At 36.1% G+C, this 20,383-nt stretch overlaps 1 protein-coding gene across 1 annotated transcript; it reads right to left on the bottom strand.

The window, feature by feature from the left end:
- Window positions 1-880: 880 nt before the first annotated feature.
- Window positions 881-16,499, bottom strand: LOC144974439 (putative E3 ubiquitin-protein ligase makorin-1). Its single transcript, XM_078917313.1, has 7 exons — window positions 16,288-16,499; window positions 12,650-12,781; window positions 11,367-11,905; window positions 7,254-7,489; window positions 5,704-5,948; window positions 4,466-4,576; window positions 881-2,439 (listed from the first exon to the last, which is right to left on the bottom strand). The coding sequence occupies exons 1-7, from the start codon at window positions 16,347-16,349 to the stop codon at window positions 2,094-2,096; spliced, it is 1,671 nt and encodes a 556-aa protein (XP_078773439.1). The 5' UTR covers window positions 16,350-16,499; the 3' UTR covers window positions 881-2,093.
- Between the last annotated feature and the right edge of the window lie 3,884 nt (window positions 16,500-20,383).

Here is a 20,383-nt window from a genome sequence, read left to right on the forward strand (position 1 = left end):
ATAATCTGCTTTCTCTCACAGGGACCTCGCAATTTCTTCAATAGTGCTAATGAGTTGGGTTTCACACGATTGATTTTTCCTGGATCCATGAAAACTCGCATCAGTACAGGTTTGAATGTAACATATGAAACAAAGACCATAAAAAAGGACACTCGTTAATTATCTGCCATTTGTTTTTAGTTATATATGATTAAACAGATCAAAATAATAAAAGAATGAACCCCCCAAGAGTAGAGATAAAGGCGAGAGTTCATAAAATGTGAATTTGTTATATACGACTCTGGGTCTATAAATTGTAATCCAAATTTTTGTAGGTTGAAATCTTTTTTTAAAAAAATGATTTTATGTTCATTGCTCTAGTACAGTTCACTGGGCTTAATCGCACATCGGTTAATCACATACTCTGCATTCCCGAAAAGCGGAATTTTTTTTCTATATATAATTGCTCCGCTTAATCGCACACCTTCTTCGCTTAATGTTGTAATTCGGCTCAGGTCTGCCTTCAAGCAGAGATTTGCCTTAGTGTCTATTCCAAGGGAGGACCGGTTTAACCCAGGTGTCAGCCGCAGCTCAGCGCTGCAAATTGAGCTCGGGGCCACATACACAAACGTTTTTCCATGTCCCGAAGAGTTCGGAAACTGTGCTGGAGTGTATACAAGGTTTTAAGTGGGGTATCCAGCATTCTTTTACATGAAGACTAAAACAATGTGACTTGAATGTTGTTTATTTAAATATACATATTAGACTGCTTAGAAACTGATTGCTGAAACTTATTGTAGGGAAGCACGAGCTACATCAATAATAAAGATGTTAACATTTTGATGATGCCGTTTCATTACAGAACGATTTTCAAAAGCCAAAAAGTAAAGGAAGCCTCAAATGAAATGTTATACCTATTCATCTTTTTATTGAGTTGACAACTTACAAATAGCAGAAGTCAAAAATAGAATCAAACTTGATTGGATGGTTTTGGAAAACTCCTTGATGAGATGTGAGCATTCTAAGTATCAATACTAATTGATAGGAAAAGGGTGTTATTTATAACTGAAGTGGTACAATACTCTTCAATACCTAATAGGCATGTTTCAATTTTAAATTCCTGCAGCTTGACTACTTGCTGTTTGTTGGTTTGTAATGTAGGATTTGCCTTATCAAAGCACGAATCAAGGGCAAAATGAAAAATAAAAAGTACTAATTTGTCAGAGCCATTAGGTGTATGTAGCATTACAATCAATAGCCATTGTTAGCTACTCTTCTTGGAGGATGGAAGTCTATTACAACGTACTTTCCAACAATCTTACATACCCAGGGCTACCCAATCACTGCCGAGTGGACAGGGGGAGTCTGAAAAAAAATCTTGGAATAAACATTATTCCCTTTGTAAAGCATGTTCTACTACTGAGCTATCGAGATCCTCCAAATGAAAAAAGAAAAATAAATTTTAAAAATTTGAGTTTATTTTGAAACGACCAGCATTTTCAACTTCAACATAACATAAATGATATTTTCCAGAGGTGCCAACCTATTTTCTAAATATATAAGAATTAAAAAGCCCAAATTATCATCCTCCAAAAAAAAAAAAAAAAAAAAACCCAGTGTGCAGAAGTCATCATTCAACTGCCAAATATTTAATTTAAATTTCTTTTTTTAACTGATATTAACATTCTTAGAATTGAGATTGTTGAGACGGTCACTTCTCTGGACAAGAAAAGATAAAGTGAGAAATGAACGAATTCGAAGGTTGATTGAAGTAAAGAATATATCAATAAAGATGAGAGAGGATAGATTGAAATGGTTCGGACGTGTAAAGAGGCGAGAGAGGGAGTATGTGGGAAGGAAAATATTGGACGTACAAATAGTGGGAAAGAAGAAAAAGGGACGCCCAAAGACTAGAAGATGGGATAAGGTAAAGGACGATATGAAAGAACTGGGCCTGGAGGAAGATGATGCTCTGAACTGAGATGCGTGGAGATGTGGCATTCATTATGGCAACCCTGCAAAATGCGGGATAAGCTGAAAGAAGAAGAAGAATTAAGATTGTGTCAACTGGTTGGCACCTCTGCAAACGAGCTATACAACAACTGATAACAATTTTAAAAATCATCATCCGAATCAGATGAATCCCCACCACTAAACGCACCCCTTAAAAGCCAAAAATCGTCATCACTGTCATCGTCACTATCTCCTAATAATCCTAACAAATACAAAGATAGTTCGTCCTCCAGGGAGATAAGCCCATCTTCTCTGACTTCGAGAAAGTCCCAGAGTGTCATCGACTCCATTGCATTCAGTTCTCCATTGGAATTCATCTGATGCCTTCGTTTTGGCCGTGGTTTGGGCTCTGCAATGGTTCCATCTGGATAGGCATGCTTGTAGAAACACTTTTCATTAAAGGGGCATTCACCTTTGCCCTGCTTGAAATATTGGCAATCTTTTAATCTGTAGATGATGAAAAATTGATAAAGAGAAAATAAAACGGGCTCATAAAGATAGAAACAACTCTATATTTGTTTGAAAATTTATAAAAATTAATAAACTTTCTGACCACAGCTTATTTAACTCATGATGATGGAACTTGCATTTCTTTTAAAGAAGGTACTTAAAATAAAACCCTGTCAAGTTAAGATTTTGAAAAAAGTGTCATGTACAGTGAAACTAGGTAATGATAAAAAGTGAAGATGAAATGTCTTAACAGAAGAAATTGCATCCGCAAAAATAAGTATTTTTCAGAAGTCTCAAGTAAAAGTACAATGCAGTCTGGAAGATGACAACACCTAACAACAGTCCTGCTTTTCTGTCTCTTAATTTTGTTAACAAATTTCTGATATAATCAACAGCCATTGTAGGAATTCTCAGTAAGTGTCATCTAAACAGGACTTACTGCTGGAAACGATTTAGTTTTAGATAAAGAATTGAGTCATTGCATGTGAGAAAGAGATGAAGGGTACTCTACCAAAGGGAGTTAATTACCTACCCATTCACAATAAGACAATCAAGACTAGTTAATTTGACAGTGACATTGCTGATAGATAAATACTAAAAATAAAACATTCTGATAATGGAGAAAGTCAACCAATGTTTTTGGTGTTGGCTTTATCAGGATTCTACTGTATTATTAAACGGATGTTGATGATCAAGCTTGGCTCATGGCCCCCGACACGACTGAATGCTATCATCTAATCCTCAACTGGCCTTCTCATTTGCTATACACACAATGTGTTACGAACGCTACAAGTACTATACATTTTGGACACCTTCAATTTGATCTTTGTTACTGTTAGGTTCATCATTCAGGTTGGTCATACACAACACCTAGCAATGACTTCCCGCACAAATCTTTGGGCCTCTTTTTCGCTTACGAAGTGCCCGAATTCGCGTCAAAATATGGGACGAAGCTGTTTCGTATATGCTATTTTAAAAAATTAATTACGACGCTGTTTATCGATGAATATGACTGAAAGTTGGCACACATTTAGAAAAAAGGTCATTTTAGATTATGTCAAGCGACAAAAGTCGTGCGATTACCAGAAGACCGTTACTCTTTGGAGTAAAATATTTCTAAAACTACGGGCTTGGAGGTTTTGTCCCTGACAAGGTAATACATGAACATTTCTTCTTTTTGGTTGTAAAATTTCATATGAATATGACGAGTACTTTTCCCGTATTTTACAAAACACCATCCTAATTTGCTCTTCAAGTTTCAATCTTTTAATTCACTTACTACGCAAGATACAACCAAAGGCCGAAAAAAAATGCCGAAAAAGCGTCCCATATTTTCGCGTTTTTTTCCTCTTTGCGGGTCATCCTAATAAATGACACCTTTGAAACTGCATAACTTGTTTATTTATGAATGGATTTTCAAAATTCAAAAACATTTTTACTCAGTGGAGATAGGGCTTTGATTTTAGACAAAATTTTCCTCAAAAAGAGAAAAAAACATTTTTCATAGTCATTGCTACAACACCAGGGAGCTAAACTCATCAATCTGGATCTGCCCTTAATGAAAGTCTATCTCTCAATCAACGCCCCCCCCCCCCCCCCCCCCCCCCCCCCCCCCCCCCCCCCATTCTCCATCTTTTAGTCTCCTCAGGTGCAATACATTCACTTGCCGCAATCAAGAAGCAACACCAGCTATATTCGAGTGTGTAGTGTGTGCAAAGATCCACTAAAATACACACACAAGCCATAATGGCCACTTTTTAACATCTTTATATGATATATCTTGGCAATGAAATAACAAGTCCAATGTTCTGTTTCTAAAGTGAGAGGAAGGTTGAAATCTATCAAACGATGTACATTTTATGATATTTGTTTCCTATCTTTCAATCTGTGGGACACATTTGGGGGCTGGTCTTAGTCATCCCAACTGTCCTTAGTCACCTAATTCTATTCTATGGTGCCAAAAACTTATGTCAAATGTAGTTTACACAACGTGAAATGGCCCTATTTATCAAACATACCATACCTTAAGGCATCTTTGTAGTCTTTGATTACTTTTTTCTTGGCTGCCTCCTCCTCCACCCAAACACTGCTAGGAGTAACAAAGTCTGAATGAACACGGCAAATGGGACACACTCTGAAAAAGAAAAAAATAATAATTATGTATAGTTACCACTGCTATTTTCCAATTTTTTCCGTTTCAATTAAATGTGAAAGTGAATTTATTCATTTAAATATAAATAAGTAATCTTATAACTATGTTCACATTTCGCTTATCCTGCCAAAGTAATCAAATAAAAACAAAATTTCAACAGCCTTGAACATCTAAACCTAAAAAAAAAAAAAAAAAATAAGAAAAAGAAAAAGAAAAAGAAAAGAAAAAAAAAAAAAAAAGAAAAAGAAAATAACAATTTAAGGGCTCATAATCTTCCTAGACGAACAGCAATCTTAAAATGATGACTGTAGGGCTGGAATTTGGAATATTCATGGGAACTTTTAGGGGTCGAGTTGTGTGTTTTTCCATTCTATTTACTCATTTAAGGTTAAAACCTCTGACTTCAGAATTCAGCTGGTTATTTTCTAAAGTGGTGCTACCCATAGCCTTTTGTCTTCCAGGACTTTCCCACAAGGCAGAGGCAATTTTATTTCAGAGAGTTCTTCTCAGCAGGGTGCAAGCTAATGCTTATGATTCCTGTCTAACCATGGTTTTTATTCTGAGTGTCGTCTTCCTAGATAAAATACATTTCTCTGTTGATGCGCTCTCTCTCACCACCTGAAGAATGCATGGCTTAGGTTGAGAACTTTGAATGTTCTTGTTTGGTGTTGATTTGCTGAAGGCAGCCCCTTAAACCTCATCCGCATCGTGGGCCACAGAACATGAATGGTGTGCTTAGGGATAATGACTAAGTGGAAGTCTTATCCTGTGTCAACTTCCTACTCATCAATGTGGATCAAACTTAGTCTTGCCTTGTCCACGATAACTGACCCAGCCAGGAGTAAAATCTCCCGCTGACATAACTATCCATCGAGGCACACAAGCTCTCTGGCCATGTCAAGGTCTTGAACCATGGACGTAGGGAATGCAAGAAGAAGAAGATTTGATGTATACTGGTTCTTGAAGTCTTTTTTTTTTCTTCTTGTCAACCAGTGATCAATCTACATAAACAAGGCAAAATTACAAAGCTCTCTCAACTGAGAGAAAAACCACACAACTAATCTAATTTTCATTTGATAGAAATATAAAAATAATATCAATGTGCTTACCTCACGTTTTTGCCAAATGACATTTTATCACTCCTCCAACGACGGATACAATCCAAACAAAAACAGTGAGCACAATTTTCAAGGATGCCAAATTGGTTAGATTTACTAGCTTTTTTTGAAGCCCCTCCTGGTTCTTTGTCAGTTTTTTCAAGTACTATTTCCAGACAAATACAACATTCTTTCTTCAGACTTTCTTGGATTGCAAAGGAATGTTCCATGTCTTTCTCCATTTCTTTCAGGCACTCCTGTGGAAAGAGGGAAAATAGAAAAACGTGTATATAGAGAATTTGTTTCAATTTCAGAATTCAAAAATTTGCAACTTAGATTGACTTACAATCATGTTGATTTTTAAATCCAGTCCCACTCCAAAAGACGAAGACATATTGATAAGATGAAGTCAATTTTTACATAAGTTGAACTTTTCATTGAGACTTGAGACAAAGTAAAATACATATTTCCTTTTTTCTATCACCATGTCGGGAAGAAACTATAACAACGCTTTTTGCATTCATCGGGATCAAAGACCGATTATTGTTATAACGATGTCGCTAAACAGGGGTTTTACTAAAATGTATGACGCTATTTTGGGTTTTTTATTAATATCATATAGCGAAAAAAATCAGGGCCAGAGGGTAATGTTGTTATCCAGGGTGTCGTCATCCAGAAGTTGCACTGTATAAGATTTATTATTTTCTTCAAGTCTGTAAATTGGTCAAGTTGTCACATTTTCATTAAAGTACCTGGGATAGTTGAAGAACTCAAATACACTACTGTAACTGTATGGAGGAGTTGTAGCGGGAATTGCTCTCTTTATGGAAATGTCCTTCGAACGCCGAGCCCCTGATGTGGTTTGCTGCCATGACACAGACGATACCTAGATGTCTCATTTTGTGCGGCAATGTGGTCTTGTGGTATGACACTCACTTTCGAATTGGAAGGTCCTCAGTGTCCTTGGTGTCCGTTGAGCGTTTTATGTTATGGCTAATATGATAGTCAGAGTTTTACTCACAATTAATTGTTTTAAACTTCAGGCAAAGAGAGCATTTACAATGTTAACAGGCTTATAGGCTCTGGTACAGAACCTGGTATTTGCGACAGCCGGCCTGCGTCAATTTTACCAACCAAATTTAGATTTATCCGACTTACTAACCCATTATCCGACCAAAATCTAACGTCTGACCAAAAACTGACTTATCCGACTTGCCTGGACACCCTGGATATAAAATGTCCAAACTTAAAAACGGCAAAGAAAATAGCGCTCATACTTCCCATCCATAAATATCTTCCAGCCATTAATGTCAGAGGGAGGAGGAGGGGGAAGAGGAGGAGAAAGAGAAGAAGAAGAAGAAAAAGAAGAAGAAGAAGAAGAAGAGGAAGAAGAAGAAGAAGAAGAAGAAGAAGAAGAAGAAGAAGAAGAAGAAGAAGAAAAAAAAAGAAGAAGAAGAAGAAGAAGAAGAAGAAGAAAAAAAAAAAAAGGGGGGGGGGTGAAGACAAAATGTACTGGCAGAATATCATCATGTGTATTATAGTTATAGACAATATCAGCCTACCGTTGAATGTTCTTCTCTCTGTGCCATATCTGTAGGATGAAGCCTGGGCATCTGGCAGATGTCACATATTTCACCATGAATATAAGTACATTTGTCACCATAAGGACAATGGCCATGGGCAAAGTATGGACACAACAGGTCTTCCTCCAAAGTTTCCTTTGATTGACCTGCTATCGGTTGTCTTCTAACATCACCACCCTCATCTTGATCACGGGTTCTGTTAGCGTATGTAGCACCTGGGGAAAGGGAGAAATTCAATTCAAATTAAAGTAATAATCCAATAAAAAGAGAAAATGGGTGAAAAAAAAGAAAAAGAAAAGTTTTGCGGATACTGGATTCAGTACCAATATGATGATGATCTTGGCTATGTAGTCACAAGGATGCTTGCTGTGAATTATGTGATTGTCAATATGTCCTCTGCTTGTTGGATTCCTTTTGTTTTATTTTTCCATGTATCACCCTGTCTTGTGCCAACGCTTTAAGAGTGAGCAGATCATGCTCTGCCTCTAGTTTTGATGGAAGAGTTTTTTTTTTGCTGTACAGATACAAATTCTCTGTTGCTGATTGGAGCAGACAATTGTATGTATGTCTGCAGGTCGGCATTTAGTGTGTTGTTGGTAGAGACGTTGGTGTTCATTTGCAGTATTTCTTCCCGGCATTGAAGTATTTCTTCATTGTTGCCTGGGCCGGTATGTTATGGTCTCTTTGGAGAATTTGGCCAAGAGTTTCTATCTTTGTTGTTTTATTCTATCACTGACAGGGTGTACTCTGCAACAGTCGTAGAGATTTTGGTTCCTAATCTTGTCTGGCCATATCACATCTATGACTCGACGGAGTTGTTTTCGGTGTGGGGCGTCTAGACTGTCTAAAGTCTTTTTCATTAATCCCGAGAAGCCAACTTTAAATTTGGCTTACAGGAGTTTCAGACACCACTCGTAGGAAACTCAATGCCGAAAGAGGAATTTCGGCATACAAGAAAAAGGAATGGGAATGGTATTTGACCTTCTGTTTACATACTGTATAGTTCTAAATAGATAACTGATTATAATTAGATTATGATACATAAAGACATTGCCAAATACAATCCCAAAGTTTCCTTATTCCAAATGAAGTAAAGCGCCAAAACCTAGTGGTAGAGATTGTAGTACTGGTGGTAGTGAGGATGATGTGGTGTTGGTGGTTGTAGTAATGATGAAGATGTGATAATGGTTGTTGTTATAGTAGTAACAAGATATGAAGTGAATAGAAAAGTGCCAGAAGACAATAGAGAATAAAAATTTTTCGCGGCGGTGGTGGGGTTCGAACCTGCGACCTTATTGGTACGACAACTCCGCCTGGCAGGTGAGAGCGTGGCTCTACCGTGTGAGCTATCCACGAACACCTAAAATATTCGTTTCAAACCCAAAGTCATTACTAGATCCCTCTCTCACCCACTTCTTGAGACCGCCGATTCGTTCGTACACCACCATCGCGAATAATTTTGACCAGCAGTTAAGCTTAATAGCCAATATTCTCAACACAAACATATAACATAGAAACGATTGAGACATTGAGTATGCTCCGGTGTATGGGGTGAATTTTTAATTCAGAAAAGTGAGTGGAGCAGGCACTTATGTTGGTAACAACAAGATATGAAGTGAATAGAAAAGTGCCAGAAGACAATAGAGAATAAAAATTTTTCGCGGCGGTGGTGGGGTTCGAACCTGCGACCTTATTGGTACGACAACTCCGCCTGGCAGGTGAGAGCGTGGCTCTACCGTGTGAGCTATCCACGAACACCTAAAATATTCGTTTCAAACCCAAAGTCATTACTAGATCCCTCTCTCACCCACTTCTTGAGACCGCCGATTCGTTCGTACACCACCATCGCGAATAATTTTGACCAGCAGTTAAGCTTAATAGCCAATATTCTCAACACAAACATATAACATAGAAACGATTGAGACATTGAGTATGCTCCGGTGTATGGGGTGAATTTTTAATTCAGAAAAGTGAGTGGAGCAGGCACTTATGTTGGTAACAACAAGATATGAAGTGAATAGAAAAGTGCCAGAAGACAATAGAGAATAAAAATTTTTCGCGGCGGTGGTGGGGTTCGAACCTGCGACCTTATTGGTACGACAACTCCGCCTGGCAGGTGAGAGCGTGGCTCTACCGTGTGAGCTATCCACGAACACCTAAAATATTCGTTTCAAACCCAAAGTCATTACTAGATCCCTCTCTCACCCACTTCTTGAGACCGCCGATTCGTTCGTACACCACCATCGCGAATAATTTTGACCAGCAGTTAAGCTTAATAGCCAATATTCTCAACACAAACATATAACATAGAAACGATTGAGACATTGAGTATGCTCCGGTGTATGGGGTGAATTTTTAATTCAGAATTTCTGAATTAAAAATTCACCCCATACACCGGAGCATACTCAATGTCTCAATCGTTTCTATGTTATATGTTTGTGTTGAGAATATTGGCTATTAAGCTTAACTGCTGGTCAAAATTATTCGCGATGGTGGTGTACGAACGAATCGGCGGTCTCAAGAAGTGGGTGAGAGAGGGATCTAGTAATGACTTTGGGTTTGAAACGAATATTTTAGGTGTTCGTGGATAGCTCACACGGTAGAGCCACGCTCTCACCTGCCAGGCGGAGTTGTCGTACCAATAAGGTCGCAGGTTCGAACCCCACCACCGCCGCGAAAAATTTTTATTCTCTATTGTCTTCTGGCACTTTTCTATTCACTTCATATCTTGTTGTTACCAACATAAGTGCCTGCTCCACTCACTTTTCTGAATTAAAAATTCACCCCATACACCGGAGCATACTCAATGTCTCAATTGTTTCTATGTTATATGTTTGTGTTGAGAATATTGGCTATTAAGCTTAACTGCTGGTCAAAATTATTCGCGATGGTGGTGTACGAACGAATCGGCGGTCTCAAGAAGTGGGTGAGAGAGGGATCTAGTAATGACTTTGGGTTTGAAACGAATATTTTAGGTGTTCGTGGATAGCTCACACGGTAGAGCCACGCTCTCACCTGCCAGGCGGAGTTGTCGTACCAATAAGGTCGCAGGTTCGAACCCCACCACCGCCGCGAAAAAATTTTTATTCTCTATTGTCTTCTGGCACTTTTCTATTCACTTCATATCTTGTTGTTACCAACATAAGTGCCTGCTCCACTCACTTTTCTGAATTAAAAATTCACCCCATACACCGGAGCATACTCAATGTCTCAATCGTTTCTATGTTATATGTTTGTGTTGAGAATATTGGCTATTAAGCTTAACTGCTGGTCAAAATTATTCGCGATGGTGGTGTACGAACGAATCGGCGGTCTCAAGAAGTGGGTGAGAGAGGGATCTAGTAATGACTTTGGGTTTGAAACGAATATTTTAGGTGTTCGTGGATAGCTCACACGGTAGAGCCACGCTCTCACCTGCCAGGCGGAGTTGTCGTACCAATAAGGTCGCAGGTTCGAACCCCACCACCGCCGCGAAAAATTTTTATTCTCTATTGTCTTCTGGCACTTTTCTATTCACTTCATATCTTGTTGTTACCAACATAAGTGCCTGCTCCACTCACTTTTCTGTTATAGTAGTAGTGGTAGTGATGATGATATGATGGTGGTGGTTGAAGTAGTAGTGGTAGTGATGATGATGTGGTGGTGGTGGTGGTTGTAGTAGTAGTGGTTGTGATGATGATATGGTGGTGGTGGTGGTTGAAGTAGTGGTTGTAGTGATGATGATTTGGTGGTGGTATAGTGGTTGTAGTAGTTGTGTCGTGATGATAATGATGTGGTGGTGGTTGTTGTAGTAGTGGTGGTAGTGATGTTGATGTGGTGGTGATGGTGGTTGTAGTACAAATAGTAGTGATGATGATGTGGTAGTGGTGGTTGTAGTAGTAGTGGTAGTGATGATGTGGTGGTGGTGGTTGTAGTAGTAGTAGTCGTGATGATGATGTGGTGCTGGTGGTTGTTGTAATATTTTGTGTTTACTCGAAAAAGGCCAAAGGCTGAAACGTTGTTTGTTTTGTGTTGAGTTAGATTTAGTCCCTTTATCTTTATCTCCATTTTATTGGCTCATTTAGGCACCTCTCTTTATCATTAGGTACTTACCGGCATGGTATTTTTGCCCAGGAACGAAGTCTTTGGCCTTAGCCCAATTCTTTCGAAAGACTCTACTTGTATTGCTGTCTCCCGATGACTGATTTTTATCTGCTGCCCTTTCTATTTCTTTGTTACAGCCATTGCCCTTTTTCAAGGTCACCAAAGATGACTCCCAATTATTCTCACTTTGAGCTTGGCTCCTTGTTCGTCTGCTAAAACCAATGTCATGTGTGTTGGATGGCTCTGGTGATATGCCATTCTGAGCCCGACTCCTAGTCCATCTGCCAAAACCATTTGCTTGCGAGCTAGATGGCTCAGGTGATGAATCATTTCGAACCTGACTTCTTGTCTGTCTGGCAATATTATGTGCATGTGTCTTTGATGACTCTAATGATAAATCATTCTTAGCCTGACTCCTTGTCCTCCTAGCAATACCATTTGCACGCGTGTCAGACGATTCTGGTGATGAACGTCGTTGCTGTCCATTATTTCTGTTGTAAGGATTCACATCTTGGTCATCTACATGACTTGATCTGACATGATCATACCTGATAAAGATACCAAAAAAAATATTTTTTAATCATCAAAATATAAAGCAAGGAGGAATAGTGAGAAAGCATCTGATCTATCAGTCAATCTGGGACTCATCTAGAGGCTCCTACCCCCAACAGCCTAAAGAATTTTTTTAAAAAGCGGAATTTGAGACCAATAAGCGGAATCAACTTCCCGTAATTGACTATGAATGCTTTGCAGCAGATAATGTAAAAAGTACCCAGATGATATCCAAAAAAAAAATAAAAATAAAGTGTGTAAAAATGTGCAGGTTGAATAGAGACTAAAGAGGGGGGTCAAATAATAATAGAGGACACAGGTCCTGGCAGTCTCAGAGCAAAGCATTGAATGGATGGGTTTAGCCTTGACCTCACATATTGGAACCAACATAATAATAATGATACTCGAGGTCACTGACCCCCTTAAAATAATATATTATCTGACTAAACTGCACACACTTTGAAGGAATGAATCAGACACACAAAACCTAAGTCGAAAAAAAAAGTAAAAATTCATTGCTCATTTGTTTTTTAATATTTTTTTAATCGACTTTAATAATTTAAAAAAAAATCTTAGTTTTGTTAAAAGGATTCAAAACATTTCAAATTTTCACTTTTGGTACCTAATTGCAAACATCAGCAATCACAGCTCTTCAATCTTTTCTGTCATCAGCTTGATAAATGATGACATTCAAAACTAAAAAAAATAAAATTGCACCTTGCTTGAAACAAATCAAATACCTGCAAACCCTTCCATATGTACAGCGTCCTTGTTGATAAAATTTACACACATTGTTGGATGGAACTGTTCCTGACCGATCATGAACGTATCGACAATTATCACCATTGTGACAAGCTCCATGAATAAAATACCTGAGGAAATAGAATATTATACATTTGCCATAAACATATGTTATGATCTATGTAGATTTTAAATTAAAAATCATGCTTAGTCTTAACTCTAACTAAGGCTTAGTATTTCGATAGACAATTTATTATTGAAGAATTTCGACTTCTCTGCCTCTGCCAAATGTCATTGAAATTGTATACGTATAAACTCACACATTAGGCCTAGAGAGTTTACCACTCGCCACCGACCCTACTTTCAGGACCAAAAAAACCCAAACAACTCCCCATAATCATAATAAATTAAGGTGGCGTTTTTATGCACCTCCATTGGAGGTGTACAAAAACGCACCGTTTTTATGCATCTCGTTGGCGGTGATGGTAACAATGAAAATGTTGCTGCATACGTCCATGAGGTTTAAATAGTTTTAGATTGTAGTTTAGCACGCTGCCTAGTACGTTTATACAGTGATAGTAAATTAAAGAATAATAACAATAATTTAAAAAATCAAAGGTAAAAAGAAACATGGCACAGAAATATAATCTCAAATAAATAAATAATTTTAGAAAATTAAAATCGGATTTTTTCTTTAACAAGATAAAAAGTTTTTGAAAAACAACAACAACAACAACAACAACAAAAGAGGAAGAAGAAGAAAATAAAATAATAAAGTAAACTTTTAAATAAAATATATGTCCGCAACGGAATCGAACCCAGTACTTCAAAAGAGTCTGACAGCTTGTCCACTGCGCTACGGAGCCAACTGATTGTTCATCACATTTAATAAAATCTTTCTAAAACATTATTTTATCTTCAATGCAACTTCTATTTTCTGGTTTTATATTTCGATTTTTTAAAGATTATTATTATTTTTATTTAAATTTATTAACAAAGACATCCTACAGATGTCAATATAACTTTTGCCATGTCCAAATACAGAAATAGAAACACAATATCGCTGATGATATTGGGTAGAATATGCATGCGTAACGGAGGTGCATAAAAACGATCCGTTAAGATACACCGTCAACGGAGGTGCATAAAAACACTAGATTTAGATACGATAAATTAATAGTCTAATTAATAATACGCTGCGTAATGAAAATTCGTTATCCCCAGACATATATTTGAAACTCCGCTCCTTTAAACAATTATCCACATTCCAGAATATGGAATGTTTCCAAATGCACATAGAAATAAGGAAAGTTAATAAAATATCTATAAAAACATAAAATTAACCAACATTAAATCAGTTGTTACTACATATATACACAATATGCGTCGGCTTTGAAGTGGGTGTCATGGCTGAATGGTTTAGTCGTCTGCCCTGGAACTTTGACCAGAATCGACGTTGTGGGTTCGAATCCTGGTTCCGCCACTTGTTTTTTTTTTTTTGTGCGAGTCTATTCTTTTCCCCTTTTTGTTTGGCCTTTTGTTCCGTTTCTGAGCATGAATTTCTAAAAATTGTTTATATTTTTAAAAAATTATTGTTTTTTTTTCTCTCCTCTATCTGACCATTTGGTCGCTCTCTGAATATTTCTGTTTGTATGCTTTTTAATTATTTATCCTTTTTAGACACTTTTTGAGATCGGAGTGGGGACGAATATATGACAATTTGCTAGAAACTAGAAAGGAACCAAGAGAGAGGGAGAGAGAGAGAGAGAGAGAAGAGAGAAGAGAGAGAGAGAGAGAGAGAGAGAAGAGAGAGAGGAAGAGAAGAGAGAGAGAGAGAGAGAGGAGAGAGAGGAGAGAAGAGAGAGAGAGAGTTAAAAAAAAAAGAATTAAGGAAAGTTAATAAAATATTTATAAAAACATAAAATCAACCAACATTATAGCAGTTGTTACTACATATACACAATATGCGTCGACTTCGAAGTGGGTGTCATGGCTGAATGGTTTAGTCGTCTGCCCTGGAAGTTTTGCCAGAATCGACGTTGCGGGTTCAAATCCACTATTTTAAAAATATTTTTTTTTACCTTCCGTCTTCTTTTTACAGAACGGTGCAAGGGATAAATGTCCCATCCATCCTCCCCCCCCCACCTCTTTTTAAAAAAAACTCTCTACTCTCTCTCTCTCTTAGTTCCTTTCTACTTTCTAGCAAACTGTCATATTTGTCCCCACTCCGATCTCAAAAAGTGACTAAAAAGGATAAATAATTAAAAAGCAAACAAACAGAAATATTCAGAGAGCGACCAAATGGTCAGATAGAGGAGAGAAAAACAAACAATATTTTTCATGCTCAGAAACGGAACAAAAGGTCAAACAAAAAGGAGAAAACGCACAAAAACAACAACAACAAAAAAAAGATATTTTATTAACTTTCCTTATTTCCATGTGCATTCGGAAACATTCCATATTCTGGAATGTGGATAATTGTTTAAGTAAGAGAGCGGAGTTGCAAATATGTGTCTGGGGATAACGAAATTTGGTTATCCCCAGACACCTGTCTGGGGATAATGAAAGCCCAGCCTTTTCGTTATCCCCAGACAGGTGTCTGAGCTAAGGATAATGACAGCCAATAATCCCTCTCCTAATAAAATCAACGTAGTGTTTTTATGCACCTCCGTTGACGGTGTATCTTAACGGATCGTTTTTATACACCTCCGTCACGCATTCCACCCAATTTCATTAGCGATATTGTGTTTCTTCATTTGGACATGGCGAAAGTTATATTGTGACATCTGTAGGATGTCTTTGTTAATAAATTTATATAAAAATATTAATAATTTAAAAAATCGAAATATAAAACCAGAAAATAGAAGTTGCATTGAAGGTGAAATAATGTTTTAGAAAGACATTAAATGTGATGAACAGTCAGGTGGCTCCGTAGTGCAGTGGACAAGCTGTCAGACTCCAACCTTGGAAGTACCGGGTTCGATTCCCAATGTTGACTTTTTTTTTTTTGATTTACTTTGTTTTTGTTTGCTTTTTTTTTCAAAAACTTTTTATCATGTTTTAAAAAAATCTTCGATTTTAATTTTCTAAAATTATTTATTTATTTGAGATCAGTATTTGTGTGCCATGTTTCTTTTTACTTTTGATTTTTTAAATTATTGTTATTATTCTTTAATTTATTATCATTGTACATCGGTAATCACTAAGCAGCGTGCTAAACTAGCTACAATCTAAAACTATTTAAACCTCATGGACGTATGCAGCAACAACTTTACCATCACCGCCAACGGAGGTGCATAAAAACGGTGCGTTTTTGTACACCTCCAATGGAGGTGTATAAAAATGTGCGTTTTTGTACACCTCCAACGGAGGTGTATCAAACCGCCACCTAAAATCAATTTTCATTCTTTACCCTAATTTTTTCCATACACTTACCATACAAAGTAAATGTTACTTCAAGTCCCTCTGACTGGATCAAATTAAAATGTTTTGAATTTGAATATGTTATTAAAGTGCCTAGCTAGGATTAAAATTTGAAAAAAACTTGCAAACCGAAACTACAACAGGAGTCAGTGATCAGTGACAGTGTCAGTGTCAGTGAGTGAGAAAAACACATCAACAAGTCCCATTTACTTACCTGCATAATTGCTGGATCTTAGGTCTTCGGTTCGTTACAGGGCCAAACCCACCTTCTGCCATGGTTAAAAAAGTGAATTAGAATGTTCCACAGATATCAGGATAATCATGAAACCATAGAAATAGTTGCATGAAACTGGTGTAACGTAGACGTCTAGTTTAAATAACTTTTCACTTTTCAGTTCTCGGTAATTCAGTTTTCCTTTGAGGGTTGCCAGATTATTTTTCAACAAAATGCCAGGGGAAGACTCAAAAAATGCCAAAACACTCAAAAAAATGCCAAAGTCTGTTGACTCCCACCCCCACTAAGAAAACTACTCACTTTTGATAGACAATTTACTATCATATCCTGGTGGCTTGCGTGTTTTTTTTTCTTTTTTTTTCTTTTTTTTTTGGTTTGAATTATACTAAATTTCCTGTTGGGGTAATTTTTTACCTACTGACAACTAAGTGGAGTGCTAAACCACTACACCACGGTTGGATTTTAAGAATGAAAAAGAAATACATTAACATGAAAGGTAAATACGTAAACAGTTAAATAATTATTGACAATTAAGAAAACTTACTGTTTCGTGTTTCTTATGATGTTTTTTGTTGAATCTGGTGCCATTTGAAGTATAATATACAAGAAAAGAAAATGCCAAATGAAAATGCCAAATGCCAAATGATTTTTCTAATGCCAAACGGTTTTCAAAAATGCCAGATTTTTGGAATCTGGCATTTAAAATGCCAAACTGGCAACCCTTTTTCCTTTGAGTTCGCCTTAATTTAGCACACAATGTTGCCAGAAAATACCGTTTCTAAAAGAAACTGTGTTTTCCATCTACCAGTGAACTGAATACACAGCTGTGTATTCAGTCCTCCGGAGGAGATTATAATTACACGGGCTAAACTGTTTGACCGAGCGCGAGAAGGCGAGGTGGCCGGCTGTTTTAACCGGGATGGGGTGAGTTAGGGATTCGAGCTCCTTTCAAATATTTTCTTTCTTTTTTTTTCTTTTTTGGTACTCCCATGGCAAACAATTCTTAATTTTCAATTTCAACACGTTGACACCATTCCTGGTGACTTGAGAAGTTTGAACGACATTTAACATTTTTTATTTATTTACTTTTACTCATTTTTAATATTATTATTTTAATTTATAATTATTATATTAATTTTTTAAAAAATTAGAACACAATGAGACGTCAAAATGTATTGCCTTGTGCATTCCTTGTACGTAACAATATGAGTCCGGAGAAAAACGAACAAACAATACAAATACCAAAAAAAAAAAATATAAAAAAAAAAAAAATTAAAAAAAAAAGAAAAAAGAAAAAAAGGAAAACAAAACAAAAAGTTCATAGAACAACTTTATAGTTATAGGGTGTTGAATATGTTTGAGAGAGAGAGAGAGAGAGAGAGAGAGAGAGAGAGAGAGAGAGAGAGAGAGAGAGAGAGAGAGAGAGAGAGAGAGAGAGAGAGAGAGAGAGATAGCTAGATAGGGCTAATAGAAAGGAAGAAATGGGATACCAGTAAAAAAAATCTAGTTTTACAAAACATGACAGACAATGAACAATAGGCCAGCCATACAAGTCAAAAGACAAGGAATTGTTGTGAAAGAAAAAGATGTTGGAAGAAGACAAAGACAAGACTGCTCGGGGGGGGGGGGGGGGGGGGGAGGAGGAGCACATGCGTGCTCGAGGCCAGTGATCGATGTGAAAAGTGACCAAATAGAACTTTACTTGGGCAAACAATACTAAAACTATGATTACTTTGGAAAACTTATCGGTTTTGATAATCACAAAAATTCTAACAGGCTAGGGAAAATTAAAAATAAATATAAATGTGAAGGAAGATGACTCTACATTCTTTTAAGGACTCTATTGTTTTTAAAGGTTTGATGGCGCTTATAAAACATTGAGGTCATTTTAGGGCTAGTAGAATGGAGGAAATGGGATACCAGTCAAAAAATTCTAGTTTTACAAGACATGATAGACAATAAACAATAGACTAGCCATACAAGACAAAGGACAAGGGATGATTTTGAAAGAAAGGGCCAGCGATCGATCTGAAAAGTGACCAAATAGAACCTTACTTGGACAAACAATACTAAAACTCTGATTTCCTTGACAAATCATCGCTGTTGATAATCACAAAAGTTCTAACAGTATAAATGTTAATTTTAGATTAATCATAGAAACATTATTCTCTGTGTGACCAACTTGGTCAGGCTAATGGCTATCTGGCAGCCATGGTAAGAATCTCGTCAATAATTGATATATTGGTATCGAGAATAGAGATCTATTTCAGGCGCCCGATTTCGAACAACTCTCAATCAAGACTTTCCGAGAGTAAATAAAACGCTGTAAATGATATTATTAAGCCGTCAAATTGCCATAGATTTTATGCCTGTCCATTTCTGATGATGCCTAACTATAATAGACTCAGCATCAATGTCGATAATAATAATAATAATAATAATAATAATAATAATAATAATAATAATAATAATAATAATAATAATAATAATAATAATAATAAATAGATGATGAATGGTGATAATAATAATATAATAATAATAATAATAATATAATAATAATAATAATAATAATAATAATAGTAATAATAATAATATTGATAATAATAATAATAATAATAATAATAATAATAATAATAATAATAATAATAATAATAATAATAATAATAATAATAATAGTAATAATAATGATATTGATAATAATAATAATAATAATAATAATAATAATAATAATAATAATAATAATAATAATAATAATAATAATAATAATAATAATAATAATAATAATAATAATAATAATAATAATAATAATAATAATAAATAATAATTAATAATAATAATAATAATAATAATAATAATAATAATAATAATAATAACAATAATAATAATAATGATAATAATGATATAGATAGATAGATAGATAGATGGATAGATAGATAGATAGATAGATAGATAGATAGATAGATAGATAGATAGATAAATAGATAGATAGATAGACATATAGATAAATAGAGAAATGATGGTACATGATTGAAGGGTAAGTCTTGATAAGTCTTTGTCCAGTTTTCCGATTTTATGTCGTATGGATCAATGTCTTTCATGCATTCATTTTTTTCTTTGTAGCTTTTTTTCGATATAGTGCCCATTGTGTTGAAAGGATTGGTCGACACTTTAAAGAAATCTATGCTTCAATCAAGGGACTAAACCGCGTAAAATGTCAAAAATTAACTCCCTTAGTCTAACCGCATACTTTCTATTATAGGCATCACCAGAAAATTAAGATTTTTTTTGCCAAGGGAGTGCCAAAAAAAGAAGAAAAAAAAAGAAAGAAAATATTTGCAAGGAGCTCGAACCCCTAACTCACCCCACCCCGGTTACAGTTACGCTGTGCTAAAACAGCCAGCCACCTCGCCTTCTCGTCCTCGGTCAAACAGTTCAGCCCGTATACTCTCTATTTTATTTCCGGTGGACTGAATACACAGCTGTGTTTTCAGTCCACTGATGGACTGAAAACACAGTTCATTGCAAGAGACCAGCTATCTCTGCTTAAATAGAGCCAAAAAAACAAAAAACAAACTGGCCCCTGGTGCCAGAAATATCACACCGGTGATCAATGATAGCATCAAGGAAAAAAAAAATAAAATAAAAAGAGTGCCTTTCTCGAGTGTAAATATGAATTTGTTGTTGATGATACATTGACAATGTTCTTAACAACATTATGTTTGCATTGAATATTCCATTTTCATTTTATATGCTTTAGCCTACACCTCCCGTCTTCTTACGGTTGCTAAATTCAATTTTCTCTTTATTCTCCCAAAATTAAAATTAATAACTAAAACCTATGCAAGGCATTATGCTCCTTCTTAGAAAGGGTTCATGCGCTAATCGGTATTATTTGTAAATCGTCTTAGTAACCAAAGAAAAATAATTAAAAAAAAACAAAACAACAAAACAAAACAAAAAAACAAAAACAAACAAAAAACAACAAACAAAAACAAACAAATGATTTGGGTCTAAAGGATCGATAGCTAAATTGATAATGATATCCGGCTAGACATTTAACCCACCATTCTCCGTT

Source organism: Berghia stephanieae, chromosome 6 (assembly GCF_034508935.2).
Source record: "Berghia stephanieae isolate SIO BIC M18660-M18661 chromosome 6, UCSD_Bste_1.3, whole genome shotgun sequence".
In the NCBI taxonomy this organism is placed as follows: Eukaryota; Metazoa; Mollusca; class Gastropoda; order Nudibranchia; family Aeolidiidae; genus Berghia; species Berghia stephanieae.

Coding starts and splice junctions, on each gene's coding strand:
- LOC144974439 (XM_078917313.1), bottom strand. CDS start 16,349: ATGGCAGAAGGTGGGTTTGGCCCTGTAACGAACCGAAGACCTAAGATC. Junction 11,906..12,649: donor ACATATGGAAGGGTTTGCAG/GTATTTGATTTG, acceptor TATCTTTATCAG/GTATGATCATGTCAGATCAA. Junction 2,440..4,465: donor GACTACAAAGATGCCTTAAG/GTATGGTATGTT, acceptor CATCATCTACAG/ATTAAAAGATTGCCAATATT.